Source organism: Mustelus asterias, chromosome 1 (genome assembly GCF_964213995.1).
Source record: "Mustelus asterias chromosome 1, sMusAst1.hap1.1, whole genome shotgun sequence".
Taxonomy (NCBI): Eukaryota; Metazoa; Chordata; class Chondrichthyes; order Carcharhiniformes; family Triakidae; genus Mustelus; species Mustelus asterias.
Window position 1 is genome coordinate 5,563,694 of NC_135801.1, and position 16,388 is coordinate 5,580,081.

General features: G+C 45.2%; 1 protein-coding gene across 1 annotated transcript in view; it reads left to right on the forward strand.

Annotated features, from left to right (window-relative positions):
* The window catches only part of stpg2 (sperm-tail PG-rich repeat containing 2), a 364,377-nt gene that overhangs the window by 248,179 nt on the left and 99,810 nt on the right, over positions 1-16,388 (forward strand). Inside the window, exon 12 of the mRNA XM_078225153.1 lies at positions 3,293-3,408. Within this exon, the coding sequence (XP_078081279.1) occupies positions 3,293-3,408 (116 nt within the window). The remainder of the gene's footprint in view (positions 1-3,292; positions 3,409-16,388) is intronic.

The window sequence follows — 16,388 nt, forward strand, 5'->3', positions numbered from 1 at the left end:
GGGTAGGGCCTGGGTGGGATTGTGGTCGGTGCAGACTCGATGGGCCGAATGGCCTCTTTCTGTACTGTAGGGTTTCTATGATTCTATGAAAAGACAAAATTGTACCCACCTCTACTACTACCTCTGGCAGCTCATTCCAGACACTCACCACCCTCTGAGTGAAACAAATTGCCCCTCTGGATCATTTTATATCTCTACCCTCTCACCTTAAACCTATGCCTTCTCATTTTAGATTCCCCTACCTTTGGGAAAAGATATTGACTATCTAGCTGATCTATGCCCCTCATTATTTTATAGACCTCTATAAGATCACCCCTCAGCCTCCTACACTCCCGGGAATAAAGTCCCATATTATCCAGCCTCTCCTTATAACTCAAACCATCAAGTCCTAGTAGCATCCTCGTAAATCTTTTCTGCACTCTTTCTAGTTTAATATTGATGTGGAGTTGCCGGTGTTGGACTGGGGTGGGCACAGTAAGTAGTCTCACAACACCAGGTGAAAGTCCAACAGGTTTATTTGTTGGCATGAGTTATCTGGAACAAGCTGCCAGAGGTAGTAGTAGAGATGGGTACAATTTTGTCTTTTAAAAAGCATTTAGACAGCTACATGGGTAGAATGGGTATAGTGGGATATGGGCCAAACGCAGGGATTTGGGACTAGCTTAGTGGTTAAAAAAGGGGGCGGCATGGACAAGTTGGGCTGAAGGGCCTGTTTCCATGCTGTAAACCTCAATGACTCTATGACAATCAGACTCATCGCCATTTTTGAATATCGCCACAATCGCAGCATCCCTGAGATTCCACCGCCGTGCGCTTCGCTTCCCAGACGAGGGAGTTCTCTTCCTCACCCCCCCCCACTGTATATCCTTCCATTTCTTTCTCTATCATTGAGTATAGTCCAGTCTGAGATCAAGATATTTGGTCATAAGGAATAAAGAAAGGGTAGGAAATTGGAGTTGCAGTAGAAAAGAAGGAATAATCTTATTGGATAGCAAACTGGAGGAGCCAGGTAGCTATCTTGCTACCTTTTCAGCTTGTGCTACCAAATAAACCTGTTGGACTTTAACCTGGTGTTGTGAGACTACTTGCTAGTTTAATAATATCCTTTCTATAATAGGGTGACTAGAACTGTACACAGTATTCCAAGTGTGGCCTTACCAATGTCTTATACCCTTTGCTGTGATTGTGACGATATCAAAAATAGAGACGAGTCTCACTGTGGTGACCACAGAGGAGTTTTCTTGCTTTCTGCCACATCAAAGATTACTGCAAAGATTCTGCTCAATTCTTTGACCCCCTATTGACTGAAGAGTGGCACCACAAATAAGGGGCATGATCTTACTGGCCATTCATGCCCTGCTGCTGCTGCAAGCGAGGGCAGAGAATTTGGTGCTCGGCCAAATCTTCATTCGCTGCAGCGGGACTGGAGAATCCCGCCGGCATGAACGGCCAGAAAATTCCGGCCATTATTTTCAATGTGTAGCAAATCCAAGGCAGGTGAAAGAAACAGTATCACCCATTACACATTCCTTTTCTTAACCTCAGAAAAGCCTTTCATCCCGTCAACCACTAAGGCCAATGGACTCTGCTTCCAGGAGGAAATGCTTTAGGGAAATCCCCAAAGCATCCCTGAAGAGATTATTGGAGCTCTGGCCAAAATGGAGAAATTCATTTGGGAAGATGCCGAGAGACTTCGTCAGAAAGATATACAAGTGAAGTCAAGGCATTGGAAACAGTGAACTAACCTCCAAATAGCCCATTTAACCAACCCCATGAACATCACCTGCCCCACCTGACAGAGTCTGTCAATTTTGCACTGGACATCTCAGAACTCTTCAGACTGGAGTAGAAGCAAATCACCATCAATCCTGAGGGAGTGTCTAAGGGCCTAGGAAAGGATCAGTTGGGCTGAATGGCCTGTTTCTCTGCTGTATGTTCAATGCAGATCCCTCTGCTTCGTCAATGTTAATGCCCCATGACGTAGAGTGGCCTTTGGCATTGCATCATTCTTTCTGGTCCAATGAAACAAGAGCCTTTGAGATGCCAGTGTCCAATAGGATGTAACCTTTTTTCAAACTGATGACCTTTCTTCAGAACCTGGAGAAATTCTGTGGAACTTGGTCGATGAGAGAGAAGGTTCAGGTGAGATTTGGGTGTTCAAATATCGTGGGGTTTTGCTGATAGAGTGAAGGAGAAACTATTTCCACTGGCAGGAGGGTTGGTAACCAGGGCCACTGAACCAAGGGAACTGGGAAAGAAAAGCCAGGGCAACTGAGGAGGATTGTTTTTATCTGAGGTGAGTTGTTATTGTTGAGAATATACCACCTGAAGGAGGGGTGGAAACAGGTTCAATAGGAACTTTGGAAAGTGAATTCGATAAACACTTCAAAAGAAAAACATTGCAGGACTCTGGGGAAGGGACTGGGTGAGTGGAACCAATTGAATAGCTCTTTCAAAGAGCTAGACCAAACATGAGGGGTTGAATGGCCTTCTTCTGTGCTGGACGATTCTGTGAATACCATTGTTTCCAAAGAGATTTTAACAGAAAAAAGTTACTACAAAACAAACTTATAATAGAAATTTGACTCTTAATAATATTCTCCCCTTCATTTGTTTCTTCTTATTGTAAGTATTTTTAAAAATTCATTCATGGGATGTGGGCATCGCTGGCTGGGTCAGTGTCTATTGCCCATCCCTGATGGCATTTAAGAGTCAACCACATTGCTGTGGCTCTGGCGTCACATGTAGGCCAGACCGGGTAAAGACGGCAGATTTTCTTCCTTGAAGGACACTAGTGAACCAGATGGGTTTTTACACCAATCAACAATGGTTTCACTGTCATCATCAGACTTTTAATTCCAGATCCTTATTGAATTCAAATTTCACCATCTGCCGTGGTGGGATTTGAACCCGGCTCCCCAGAGAATTATCCTGAGTCTCAGAGATTTCTAGTCCAGCGACAATGCCACTGCGCCACCTCCTCCCCAAGCGTGTAGATGATATAGAATTTAACTGAAATCCTGATGGCACGAGGCTGTCACAGAGCCGGAACAAACAAAGTAATGTTGGAATTTATTTTAGGAAATCCAGGATTGTAACTTTCCCTGAACCACTTCACCACAATTGTGCCTCTCTGCAAAACAAACAGTACTGTGAATAAATGATATAAATTGATATTCATTTTGTCCTTGAGATCATTCTTGCGTCTGGTACATGACAAGCTCCATGGAGAAAATGCCATTGTGAGTCCAGAGTCCATTCATCAAATCCTTCTTTAATATTGTTTCTCCAGGACCTGGTGCGTACAAACCCATTCTCAAGTCCACACCCAAGATGGCTTTAATCGTGTCCAGGCAGCCTCGTTTCAAAGACCCAAACTTTCACACTCCTGGTCCGGCAGACTATGAGGTAAGGCACTTGCTTATTTCGCCCGCTGTGTTATACAAGAACAGGTTGCCTCTCTTGTGTAAGGTGGATTCTTAAAACATCTCTGACTCCAAAAATTAAAAGTTTGCAGTGATGTTGGGGGAAGACAGTGGGGGCACAGGAAAAGGCAATTAGCTCCTCGGCCTGTTCCACCATTTAGTTCAATCATGGCTGATCCTTATCTCAACCTCATCTACCCATCTGGTGCCCTAACTGTTCCTACTCTTCCCAAACAAAAATGCACCCTTCCCAACTTTGAAATGTCAATTGACTGCTGGGTGGGAGTGGAAAGGAGTGCATTAAAAATGGAGATGACAGCCAGATTCCCGCTCTGATTGGAGTCCTTACATTGAGGTTTAAGGAGTCTGCCTGGATCAGGTGGGATTGGGTTGTCAATCAGCTCGGATTGCCCATGAATCTCCAAGCCTTGAATGTTATCTCCTGGCCATTTCCTTTGTGTATTTTTTTCCCAGATCATGGCAACACAAGTGGAAAAGGTGGTAAAGAAGGTGTATGGCATGCTTGCCTTCATCAATCAGGGCATAAAGTATAACAATTGGCAAGTCATGTTACAGATGTATCGAACTTTAGTTAGGTCCCATTTGGAATATTGCTTACAGTTCTGGTCACCACACTACCAAAAGGTTGTGGAGGCTTTGGAGAGGGTACAGAAAAGGTTTACCAGGATGTTGCCTTGTTTGGAGGGCATTAGCTATGAGGAGAGATTGAACAAACTTGGTTTTATTTTCACTTGAAGGTCAGGGGCTGAGGGGCGACCTGATAGAAGTTAACAAAATTATGAGAGGCATGGATAGAATGGATAGTGGAAGTCTTTTCTCCCAGGGTAGAAATGTCAATTATTAGGGGACATAGGTTTAAGGTCAAAGGGGGAAAGTTTAAAGGAGATGTGAGAGGCAGGGTTTTTTACACAGAGGGTGGTGAGTGCCTGGAATGTGCTACCAGGGGAGATGGTAGAAACAGATACGATAGCAAAGTTTAAGAGGCATCTTGACAGATACATGAATAGGCCGGGAATAGAGGGACATGGACTGCGTAGAGGCAAAAGGCCTTTAATTTAGAAAGGTCTCATGTGTTGGCGCTGGCTTGATGGGCCAAAGGGCCTGTTCCTGTGTTGTACTGTTCTTTGTTCTTTTGTTCAATGTAGAGACACCGTTAGTTTCTATGTGTACAACAGATTTTATTTGCAATGCTACTCCCTGCTTCCAGCTCTAATTTCTACAACATTCTTTACTTTTCTCTGAATCCACACCCAGTTCTAACTAATCAAGCATGATGAGCATTCATTGTAAACAGACTCACATAATCAAACACTGAACAATTGAACACCGAAACTCCCAGAAGCAAACCCCTGGAACAAAATTACAAGTAATGATTTCATTTTCAATGAATATTTCCATTGATCAATTACAGATGTATTCCAGATGTGAGGACAGGCTGTTTGACAGTCAATAAAAAAAGGTCACTCATCTGGGTAGCAAAGAGGCTGCTCACTTTCCCGTTGGTGGGGATGGGAGAGGGGTCAGTCGAGGATGGACCTGTTGGGACATGAGGATGCATGAAGGCATACGATGAAATCCATCCAACCAGTGCTGGCAACCGGGGAATCTAATTAATCTGTGTGAATCAGGGTGACTGGACGCTGATGGAATTTTAACATTCTACCTGGAGGAGAATGAGTCAGTCGCCACTCCTACAGGTAAGTGTTAAAATTAGTTTTTGTTTGCTGGAGACAGAGGAATAACCCCTCAGGAATAACATGAGCTGCTGCCGCCCTAGGCGCCTGCATCCTCCTCCATAACCGCACCCGTGGTAGAGTGCTCCTTTAAGGGGCGAGTTATCAGGAGGTCACATAACTCATCAGGCCAATCGCGGCGAGGCGCACGAATCGAAACCGGGAGTTTGGGTCACTGTCTGTGTGGAGTTTGCACGTTCTCCCCGTGTCTGTGTGGGTTTCCTCCGGGTGATCCGGTTTCCTCCCACAGTCCAAAGGACGTGCTGGTTGGGTGCATTGGCTGTGCTAAATTCTCCCTCAATGTATCTGAACAGGTGCTGGAATGTGGCGACTAGGGGATTTTCACAGTAACTTCATCGCAGTGTAATGTAAGGTAGGTAGGGGAGTCTAAAACCAGAGGGCATAGGTTAAAGGTGAGAGGGGAGAGATACAGAAGTGTCCAGAGAGGCAATTTCTTCACACAGACGGTGGCGAGTGTCTGGAACAAGCTGCCAGAGGTAGTAGTAGAGGGGGGTACAATTTTGTCTTTTAAAAAGCATTTAGACAGTTACATGGGTACAATGGGTATAGAGGGATATGGGCCAAATGAGGGCAATTGGGATTAACTTAGGGGGTTTTAAAAAAGAAAGGGCGGCATGGACAAGTTGGGCCGAAGGGCCTATTTCCATGCTGTAAACCTCTATGACTCTATGGCTCTCTAAGCCTACTTGTGACAAATAAATAAATCCTTATCTCTAGTCTTGCGTATAGTTATCCTACCCCACATACACCAGTCTGTTTCTCCGCCTTAGTAAGGGTGGCATGGACAAGTTGGGCCGAAGGGCCTGTTTCCATGCTGTAAACCTCTATGACTCTATGGCCTTGTTGGACAGCAGTCCCTGGCAGCTATTACAGCGTCCCAGCAGCCCTCTACCCAAAACTCAGATCAGTGTCTTTGCGTCCAGATGTGGACCCAATTGGCCCTTTGTCCTGATGGTTAAGACGCCCCCTACTGGGGCTGGGATTTTCTGTCCGTTCACGGCCCGCTGACGCTGCCAGCAAGGGTGGAGAATTTGGCGCTCGGCCAAATCTCCGTTCGCTGCAGCGGGACTGGAAAATCCCGCCGGTGTGAAGAGCTGGAAAATTCTGCCCTCTGTGTTGATGCTAATTCTCAAAGGGGACTGTGTAATATCAGCGCTGTTATGTACGGAAACCACAGCCATTAGCTGGTTAATTAAGTAGCAGTCGTGAGCGACTACAATTTCATGCTCCATTAATTTTGTAGGCGGCGATGGGGGCAAAATCACTCAAGTAAACATCTGTGTATCGGGGGGGGGGCAGGTTCGCTCTTTTATAAACACATACCCTATTCAAACACTCTTCCTATATGAAGATAAGCTCCAGTAATGTGGCAAGGATTAGAAATGGCAAAGCAAGAGACTTCAACATGAAAGGGGAAAACAATGACATTTTGAGTAATTACAGTGGCACTAGTTCACATTTTAAATGATTAGTACGGTGGTAGTAATCTAATAAGTGCTGTGTATAATACACTGATTCATTACAAGTCATGATACGTCATGCAGCTGACTGTACATCTGGCTTTAAAATATTATTTTGCCCTCGCCATACTTCAAACCAAGAACCTGTTACTTTGGGTTGTTTCTGCTGTGGGAAAGATCCATAACCAAAGCTTATAAATCGATGCAAGGGATATTTTGCCATATTCATCGTTGATATAATGGCTTTTGTCTTTTGTTTGATACATTGGCGGTCTTTGTAACAGCAAGACCTGCATTTCTATAGCACCATTCACAACCTCGGGGCATCCCAAAATACTTGGCAGCCAATTATTCCCTTTGAAGTGTAGTCACTGTTGTGAGGTTGGAATTGCCAATTTGCACAGAGCAAGCTCCCGCAGATATAATCATGATCACATCGACTTATTTTTAGTGATGGTGGTTTTGAGTATTAGTTGCTTACTAAGTGATGTTTAGCCATTGTTGCTTTTAGGCCATTGGTTACAGTAAAAGTCTTAAAACCTGAACCCTTGTTGTCATTTCCTTTAAGTTGGTCACTGAACTGTATTTGAGTTCTGGCCCTGGAAACCTACAAGTGAAAGAAATTGGCACTCGCCAATTGCAAAGAAAACATTGACATCCACCTCCATTTTTAAAGTTTATTTATCAGTGTCACAAATAGGCTTACATTAACACTACAATGAAGTTCCTGTGAAAATCCCCTAGTTGCCACACTCTGGTACCTGTTTGGGTACACTGAGGGAGAATTTAGCAGGCCAATGCTCCCTAACCAGGGCATCTTTCAGACTGTGGGAGGAAACCAGAGCACCCGGAGGAAACCCACGCAGACACGGGGAGAACGTGCAGACTCCACACAGACAGTGACCCAAGCCAGGAATCGAACCTGGGTCCCTGGTACTGTGAGGCAGCAGTGTTAACCATTCTGCCACCATGCCACCCTAATTTGTGAACTTGTGTCTAACTATCTTTCTTCCATACGTGAAGTATTCTGATAACATGATAAATAGGTTCAGATAACTGTCGATATTGATCTACTGAGTCCAAAATGAGTGTTCTATTGGTTAGCAGATTGATCTGTGTAAAACTCTGTGTCTGATCACTGATCGGGTAAAGGTAACTATTTTCCCAAGCAACATGGACTAGGAAATGTCTGTGTTTTTTCAGGAGACACATGTGTTACATATATAGGATTCTGTCAGATCTACTGCGCAGAAGTAAGTTATTTGGCTCAACCATCAATGTTGGTGTTTATATTCCACATGTTGTCCTAGTTCCTTTCACCCTATGACCACATCCTTTTATTCCTTTCTCCCTTTAAGAGCAGCTCGGTGGCACAGTGGTTGGCACTGCTGTCTCACAGCACCAGGGACCCGGGTTTGATTCCGGATCACTGTCTGTGATGAGTTTACACGTTCTCCCTGTGTCTGCGTGGGTTTCCTCCGGGTGCTCCGGTTTCCTCCCACAGTCTGATAGATGTGTAGGTTAGGCTGATTGATCGTACTAAATTGATCCTAGTGTCCGGGGATTAGCAAGGTAAAAATGTGGGGTTATGGGAATAGGGCCTGGGTGGGATTGTTTTCGGTGCAGACTCAATGGGTTGATGGCCTCCTCCTGCACTGTAGGGAGCCTATGTATTTATCCAGCCTTCTCTCAAATGCACCTAGACTATTTGCCCCATCTATTCCCTGTGGTAGCAAGTTCCACATTCTCACCACTCTTTACTTTTCAGGTTTCAATTGACTGGGTTCAGGTAGGTTTGGGTTTTGAATCTACAAAGCCACATTTACACCACAGCAGTCTGTAACGTGGCCTCCGTCGTGCTACACACTCCATTTTTTTTAATTGCCTGAAATACTTCAGCAGGGTTTAGTTCTCCTCTTGGGATCGGCCATGTAGATTTGATTTATAGCCTATTGAAATCTGCTGGCAGGTACCAATAAACAGGAATACTTCAGGACAGCAAACATTTAGCAGACTGAAAGAGCAATAATTACCTACAAGTCCAGTCGATAATCAGCTTTGTTCCCGTTTCACCAGCTGAGCAATCGATTCTATGAATGAGTCTTGTTGCACTAGAATTGCCGATTCTACCTTTCTCTTAATGGCCAGTTATCCCAAAATACTTTTTATATTCGTTCCTCGGACGTGGGCGTCACTGGCTGGGCCATTGCCCATCCCTAAAGGGCATTTAAGAGTTAACCACATTGCTGTGGCTCTGGAGTCACGTGTAGGCCAGACCGGGTAAGGACAACAGATTTCCTTCCCTGAAGGACATTAGTGAACCAGATGGCGCTTTACAGCAATTGACAGTGGTTTCATGGTCATCATTAGACTTTTAGGGGCGAATTTTACCATCCCACCCGCCACGGGAATCAGAGGGGGCAACGGGCGGACTATGGAAATGTCCGTTGACCTCGGTGGGATTTTCTGGTTTTGGGGCGAGCCAGGCTGGAAAATCCCACCCTTAATTCCAGATTTTTAATATAATCTAATTTCACCATCGGCCGGGATGGGATTTGAACCCCAGGTCCTGAGAGCATTACCCCGGATCTCTGGATTACTAATCCAATGACCATACCATGAAGCCACAGTCTCCCCCATAAAAGTACAGAGTTTTGCCTCAATTGCCAGAATTTTACCACCACGATCATAGATCATAGAAGATTCCGGGGCGGGTGTGGCTCGGAGAACGGAATTCTCTGTTGGCCTCAGGCAGGATTTTACCAGCCTCGCCTGACTGAGATCGTAAGATACCAGCCAATGAGTAGCGCCCTTCCCACTCAGTTGGACGGTTCGACCCTAACTCAGAGGCATGAGCTGAAAAATCTAGACTGAGTCTTCATTGCAGTACTGTGGAAGTGCTGCACTGTTGGAAGCGCAACCTCTTGGATTAGATTACATTGGGACACCATCTGCTCACGAGGTGGGTGTAAAAGATCCCACAGCACTTTTTTGAAGGAGAGCAGGAGAGCTCCCTCTGGTGTTCGAGTTAATATTTATCCCTCAATCAATATGGGTTAAAAAAACAATTACCTGGTCATTATCACATTACTATCTGCCCAAAAATTGGCTGCTGTCTTTCCTACATCACAAAAGTGACGATACTTCACTGGCTGTAAGATGCATTGCAGTATCCTGGGTGGCACGGTGGCACAAGGATTAGCACTGCTGCCTCACAGCAGCAGGGACCTGGGTTCCATTCCGGCCTTGGGTAACCGCCTGTGTGGGTTTCCTCCCACAGTCCAAAGATGTGCAGGTTAGATGGATTGGCCGTGCTGAATTGACCCTTTGTGTCAGGGGGATTAGCAGCGTAACTACATGGGGTTATGGGGATAGGGCCTGGGTGGGATAGTTGTCAACGCAGGCTCGATGGGCCGAATAGCCTCCTTCTGCACTGTAGGGATTCTATGATCATGAAGAGTTCTCCATAAGTACAAGTCTTTCTTTCATACTGAATGTAATCTTGCATTCCCAAATTTAGCTCATTCCTGGTCAGACCAAAGATCTACTTTGAATGATCTTGTGCCTTTTGTTGAATCATGGTTTCTCTTTTAGTTGCATTGTCTGCCCTCAGTGTGGAGGGTGTCCTACTGCACTGAGGTGTCGTCTTAGATTTCTGTCTTCAAGTTTCTAGAACCGCAACTTTCCAGATAGCTGAAGATGAGATGTGTTTCCAAAAAGACGTTACCCGCGTTGAGAGGGAGCAGATTGTTTTCAGTTTCAGAATGAAGTCAAGAAGTCGTCCTTGAATCACTTGAATTTGACGGCTTCTGCAGGTTGAGGAATCAGCTTGCTGGCGCTCATTGGATTGAGAGTGGAGCATCAGATTGTATCTATACAATCTATGCAATGCATCTAGAATAGACAAGGTTTCTTCTCGAGGGAGGAGCGGAAGTCCCGGCTGCAGACAATGAACCCTCACTGGAGCGTGTGTGACATGGCTGTGGGGCAGGCAGTGATGGCAGAGGATGTGTTCCCAACCAAATCCTTGGATGGGAAATCCCTTCATTCGAAATATCCCGGCCATTGTGTATGGAACCAGACCGGGGTGGAGGGTGCAAATGAGGGGAACATATTTCAATTGTGGAGTGAGCAAGAAAATATTGTGAAAAGTAATTAAAATCATAGAATCCCTACAGTGCCGAAGAGCCTGCAGCGATCACAATCCCACCCAAGCTCTATCCCCATGTATTTAGCCTGCTAGTTCCCCTGACACTAAGGGGCAATTTACCATGGCCAATCCACCTAACCTGCACATCTTGGGACACTAAGGAGCAAGTTAGCATGGCCAATCCACCTAACCTGCACATCTTGGGACACTAAGGAGCAAGTTAGCATGGCCAATCCACCTAACCTGCACATCTTGGGACACTAAGGAGCAAGTTAGCATGGCCAATCCACCTAACCTGCACATCTTGGGACACTAAGGGGCAATTTAGCATGGCCAATCCACCTAACGCGCACATCTTGGGACACTAAGGGGCAATTTAGCATGGCCCATCCACCTAACACGCATATCTTGGGACACTAAGCGGCAATTTAGCATGGCCAATCCACCTAAACTGCACATCTTTGGACTGTGGGAAGAAACCGGAGCACCAGGAGGAAACCCACGCAGACACGGGGAGAACGTGCAGACTCCACACAGACGGTGATCCAAGCCGGGAATTGAACCCAGGTCCCTGGCGCTGTGAGGCAGCAGCGCTAACCACTGCGCCACTGTGCTGCTCAGTTTTGTTCAGTAAAGCAGAGAATTGCTGGGAACAACCAGAGGAGGAAGCCATCGCTGTGTTCGACAGTCATACACCTAATTACAGACTTGTCTTTTCACCGCCCAGATTCCGCAGTCATATAATAAAGCGTAGTCTTTCAGCATGTCACAGCAGGGAGCAAGAAAAATGTGCATCCCTGTCCAGACCGACAAGCTGTAGTCAAGGTGCCTTTTAAAGAGGAAGGACTGACAGATAGTTAACATTCTCAGTGTCAGAATGTACTGTCTGAGCATGCCCATTGCTGAGCTGCCAAGAGATTGAGTGTAGTTTGCAGGGGGGTTTGTGGGTGGGGGGTTGTGGGGGGGCGGGGGGGGGGAGGGTTGGTGGTGGTTGGCGGTACAGTTGCACCTTGCCTACATTCCAGAAGATGAATGTACACATTGTCACCCTCTCCTGTGCTGTTCCCCCGAGTCATTAGGATGACAATGCAGTAATTGATGACTTGACATGGGCGTCTGTTATGAAGTTGCCCCTCTCTTCCCGCTCTGGAATCTGGCCCCTGCTTGCTATTTAAACAGCGTGCGGTTATCAAGTATGTCAGCGCATCTGTCTTCCCAGGCAGATTCCCGTCGTCTAAGTAATGACAGGAAAATGACACAGGATCCACTGATGGATGTGAGCATCAGAAAGGTTACTGTTGTGTTGAGAGGGGGGGGGGGGGGGGGGGGGCCGCTGGAGGGTTGAGGTGACTCAGTAATGGTGGGAGTTATTCAAGATGCACTGGGAACAGCTGAGCATAACTTGGTTAACTCGTCCCCAAAAAAAAAGTAATATGTTGTGGTGTGAGGAAAAAAAGTAGAGTTGTTTTAAACTCTGCAATCTGCTACAAGTCCTGTTATTAACTGGGTCAAAGGTTATGCATCAAACCAGATACTTGGCTCACTGCCCTCCTGTGATTGTACACAGCGCTGTATGTTATGCAGTGGCCTCTTTTTAATAGTGTGTCAATCTGTTTTAATCCTCACAGGAGCAAAAATGGAGAAGAAACAGACTTTTAAAACCAAAGACACATTAAAACACAAATTCTGCTCCTAATGACATTGAATTTACACAGAAAGAGACCATTCAGCTCAGCTAGTCTATGTTGGGTTTTATGCTTCACATGAACCCACTCTCACACTTCTTCATCTAATTCTATTAGAATATCATTCTGTTCTATTCTCCATTGTATGTTTATCCAGGGTGGCGGGATAGCACAGTGGTTAGCACTGCTGCCTCACAGCGTCAGGGACCCGGGTTCGATTCCTGGCCTCGGGTCACTGTCTGTGTGGAGTTTGCATACTCTCCCCGTGTCTGCGTGGGTTTCCTCCGGCTGCTCCGGTTTCCTCCCAGAGTCCGAAAAACGTGCTGGTTAGGTGGATTGGCCATGATAAATTCTTTCTCAGTGTACCCGAACAGGTGCCAGAGTGTGGTGACTCGGGGATTTTCACAGTAACTTCATTGCAGTGTTAATGTAAGCCTACTTGTGACTCTAATAAATAAAGTTTAAAAGAAAAACCTACCATACTCGCTGGAGATTAGAGGAACGAGGGGGGAATATCATAGAAACCTATAAAATTCTGTCAGGACGAGACAGGGTAGATGCAGGGAGGATGTTCCCAATGGTGGGGGTATCCAGAACCAGGGGTCACAGTCTGAGGATTCAGGGTAAACCATTTATCTCAGAGATGAGGAGAAATTTCTTCACCCAGAGAGGCAGCCTGTGGAATTCACTACCACAGAAAGCAGCTGAGGCCAAAACATTGAATGTTTTCAAGTAGCAGTTAGATATGGGCAGGCAATGGCCAAGTGGTATTATCGCTAGACTACTAATCTAGGAACTCAGCTAATATTCTGGGGACCCGGTTTCGAATCCCGCCACGGCAGATGGTGGAATTTGAATTCAATAAAAAAATATCTGGAATTAAGAATCTACTGATGATCATGAAACCATTGTTGATCGTCAGAAAAGCCCATCTGATTCACTAATGTCCTTTAGGGAAGGAAATCTGCCGTCTTTACCCGATCTGGTCTACATGTGACTCTAGAGCCACAGCAATGTGGTTGACTCTCAACTGCCTTGGGCAACTAGGAATGGGCAATAAATGCTGGCCCAGCCAGTGACGCCTGAGTCTCACGAATCAATAAAAAAAAATACATCTTGAGGCGAAGGGGATCAAAGGATATGAGGGGAAGGTGGGATCATAATGAATGGTGGAGCAGGCTCATAGCGTCAAATGGCCTCCTCCTGGATATAGGAAAACATATTTTCTATGTTTCTATTTACCTCAATTACCCCTTGTGGCAGCGAGTTCCACATTCTCAGCACTCTCTGGGTAAAGAAGTACTCGCTGAATTCCTTATTGTATCTGTTAGTGACTATATATTTGGTCCCTGGTTTTGGACTCCTGTACCCCAAGGTGAAACATTTTCTCTCCGTCTATCCTATTTTCACAATCTTTAATACCTCTACAAGGTCATCCCTTTGTCTTCTCTTTTCAAGAGGTGTTTGGATGAAGTTTGAATGAGTTCAAAGGGATCTTTGCAGAGGGCCAACAGAGGTTGATTTGATTTGATTTGATTTATTGTCACATGTATTAACATACAGTGAAAAGTATTGTTTCTTGCACGCTATACAGACAAAGCATACCTTCATAGAGAAGGAAATGAGAGAGTGCAGAATGTAGTGTTACAGTCATAGCTAGGGTGTAGAGAAAGATCAACTTAATACAAGGTAAGTCCATTTGGAAGTCTGACAGCAGCGGGGAAGAAGCTGTCCTTGAGTCGGTTGGTATGGGACCTCAGGCTTTTGTATCTTTGTTGATTGGGCTGAATGGCCTCCTGTGCCTTAGAAGTCTACAATTCCAGATTGTATCTTGTTTAAATGCTGGTTAGGTGCCTAAAGTCCATTTGATTTATGTACACAAGAGATAGTGCTTGAAGGAGACATTAAGAGTCTCAAATATAACATTTAATGTATCCCAAGTTCTGATGTTAATGCTAAAGTGCATTTATTGATCTTTTTAAAAACTCTCACATAGATTAGGTCTGCCAGTGGCTATCACTATGGTATTATACTGCAAAAATTATAATTGCTAGTTTTTCATAAAATTTCAGGGCCTGACATTTTATTGGGGAAAAAATTGCTTGCAAAGTTATTTTTATTACAGTATGCTATCCTCCTTTCAAAATTGGGAAAGATGTGAAACAAGCAGCTGCCTCATTGTCACCTGCTTTATACTAACACACTAAATCAAAATGACCCCTTTCGAGTCTATAGAACTGGCTGCAACAAACACGATTATCTTCATTGCCTGAGCGGTGGTTTCCATGTTGAATTTTACATAATTCACCTTGTTACAATGGCCAGGGAGAAAGCTGAAACCAAAATAACCAGATTTATTGTATGACCACCAAATGAAGAAATTACCAACAAGTTTTCCACTTTTCGTAGCTTTTACTTTGACACAAGTCAGAACCAATGCAGGTTACACACCCATTTAACTGGCAAGTGATACTTCAAATAAAATGGTAAATTTCACTTTAAAAAGTCGACGCAACAAAGAGATGTCTCGGTGCGATCACCAGTGTCCCCCCACAAATGTGGCACCTTGTGCAATCTCACGGCTTTTACAACTCAGTCTCTGGTGCACAGGATTCCTTCCTTTCTTTCTCAAGTGATTTGGCTATTGTGTCATTTGTGGCTGAATCCAGCTAAAACTGACAAGGTACCCTCTCTCTACGAGCCCCCTCTCTCTACGAGCTCCCTCTCTCTATGAGCCCCCTCTCCCTATGAGCCCCCTCTCTATACGAGCCCCCTCTCTCTACGAGCCCCCTCTCTCTACGACGCCCTCTCTCTACGAGCTCCCTCGCTCTACGAGTCCCCTCTCTCTACGAGCCCCCTCTCTCTACGAGCCCCCTCTCTCTACGAGCTCCCTCTCTCTACGAGCTCCCTCTCTCTACGAGCCCCCTCTCTCTATGAGCCCCCTCTCTCTACGAGCTCCCTCTCTCTATGAGCCCCCTCTCTCTACGAACCCCCTCTCTCTACGAGCCCCCTCTCTCTACGAGCCACCTCTCTCTATGAGCCCCATCTCACTTGAGCCATGCCACTCCTAGTGTCATTGGTTTCAAGAACTCCTTTTCAACCAACCAACAACACCCAGTCCATGATCTAGCTCTTTACTACAAACTCCACTATTTTGCATGGCTGAGTTGTTCACACTACTTCTATGGTCCAGTCTGTTTTGACTTGGTTCTACATTGCTTTCCCAAGAGCTTCTAGAATTCTATATTTCCTTTCACTGCCTAACAGAACACAGGTCTTTTATTTTTAGAGAGTTTGACTTGCACCTAAACATAGAATCATAGAGGTTTACAGCATGGAAACAGGCCCTTCGGCCCAACTTGTCCATGGTGCCCGTTTTTTTTTAACCATTAAGCTAGTCCCAATTGCCCGCGTTTGTCCCATATCCCCCTATACCCATCTTACCCATCTAAATGTCTAAATGCTTTTTAAAAGACAAAATTGCACCCACCTCTACTATTATTACTATTACCTCTGGTAGCTTGTTCCGGACACTCACCACCCTCTGTGTGAAAAAATTGCCCCTCTGAACACTTTTGTGCCTCTCCCTCTCACCTTAAACCTATGCCCTCTAGTTTTAGACTCACCTACCTTTGGGAAAAGATATTGACTATCGAGCTGATCTATGCCCCACATTATTTTATTGACCTCTATAAGATCACCCCTAAGCCTCCTACGCTCCAAGGGAAAAAGGTCCCAGTCTATCCAGCCTCTCCTTATAACTCAAACCATCAAGTCTCGGTAGCATCCTAGTAAATCTCTTCTGCACTCTTTCTAGTTTACTAATATCCTTTCTATAATAGGATGACCAGAACTGTACACAGTATTCCAAGTGTGGCCTTACTGATATCTTG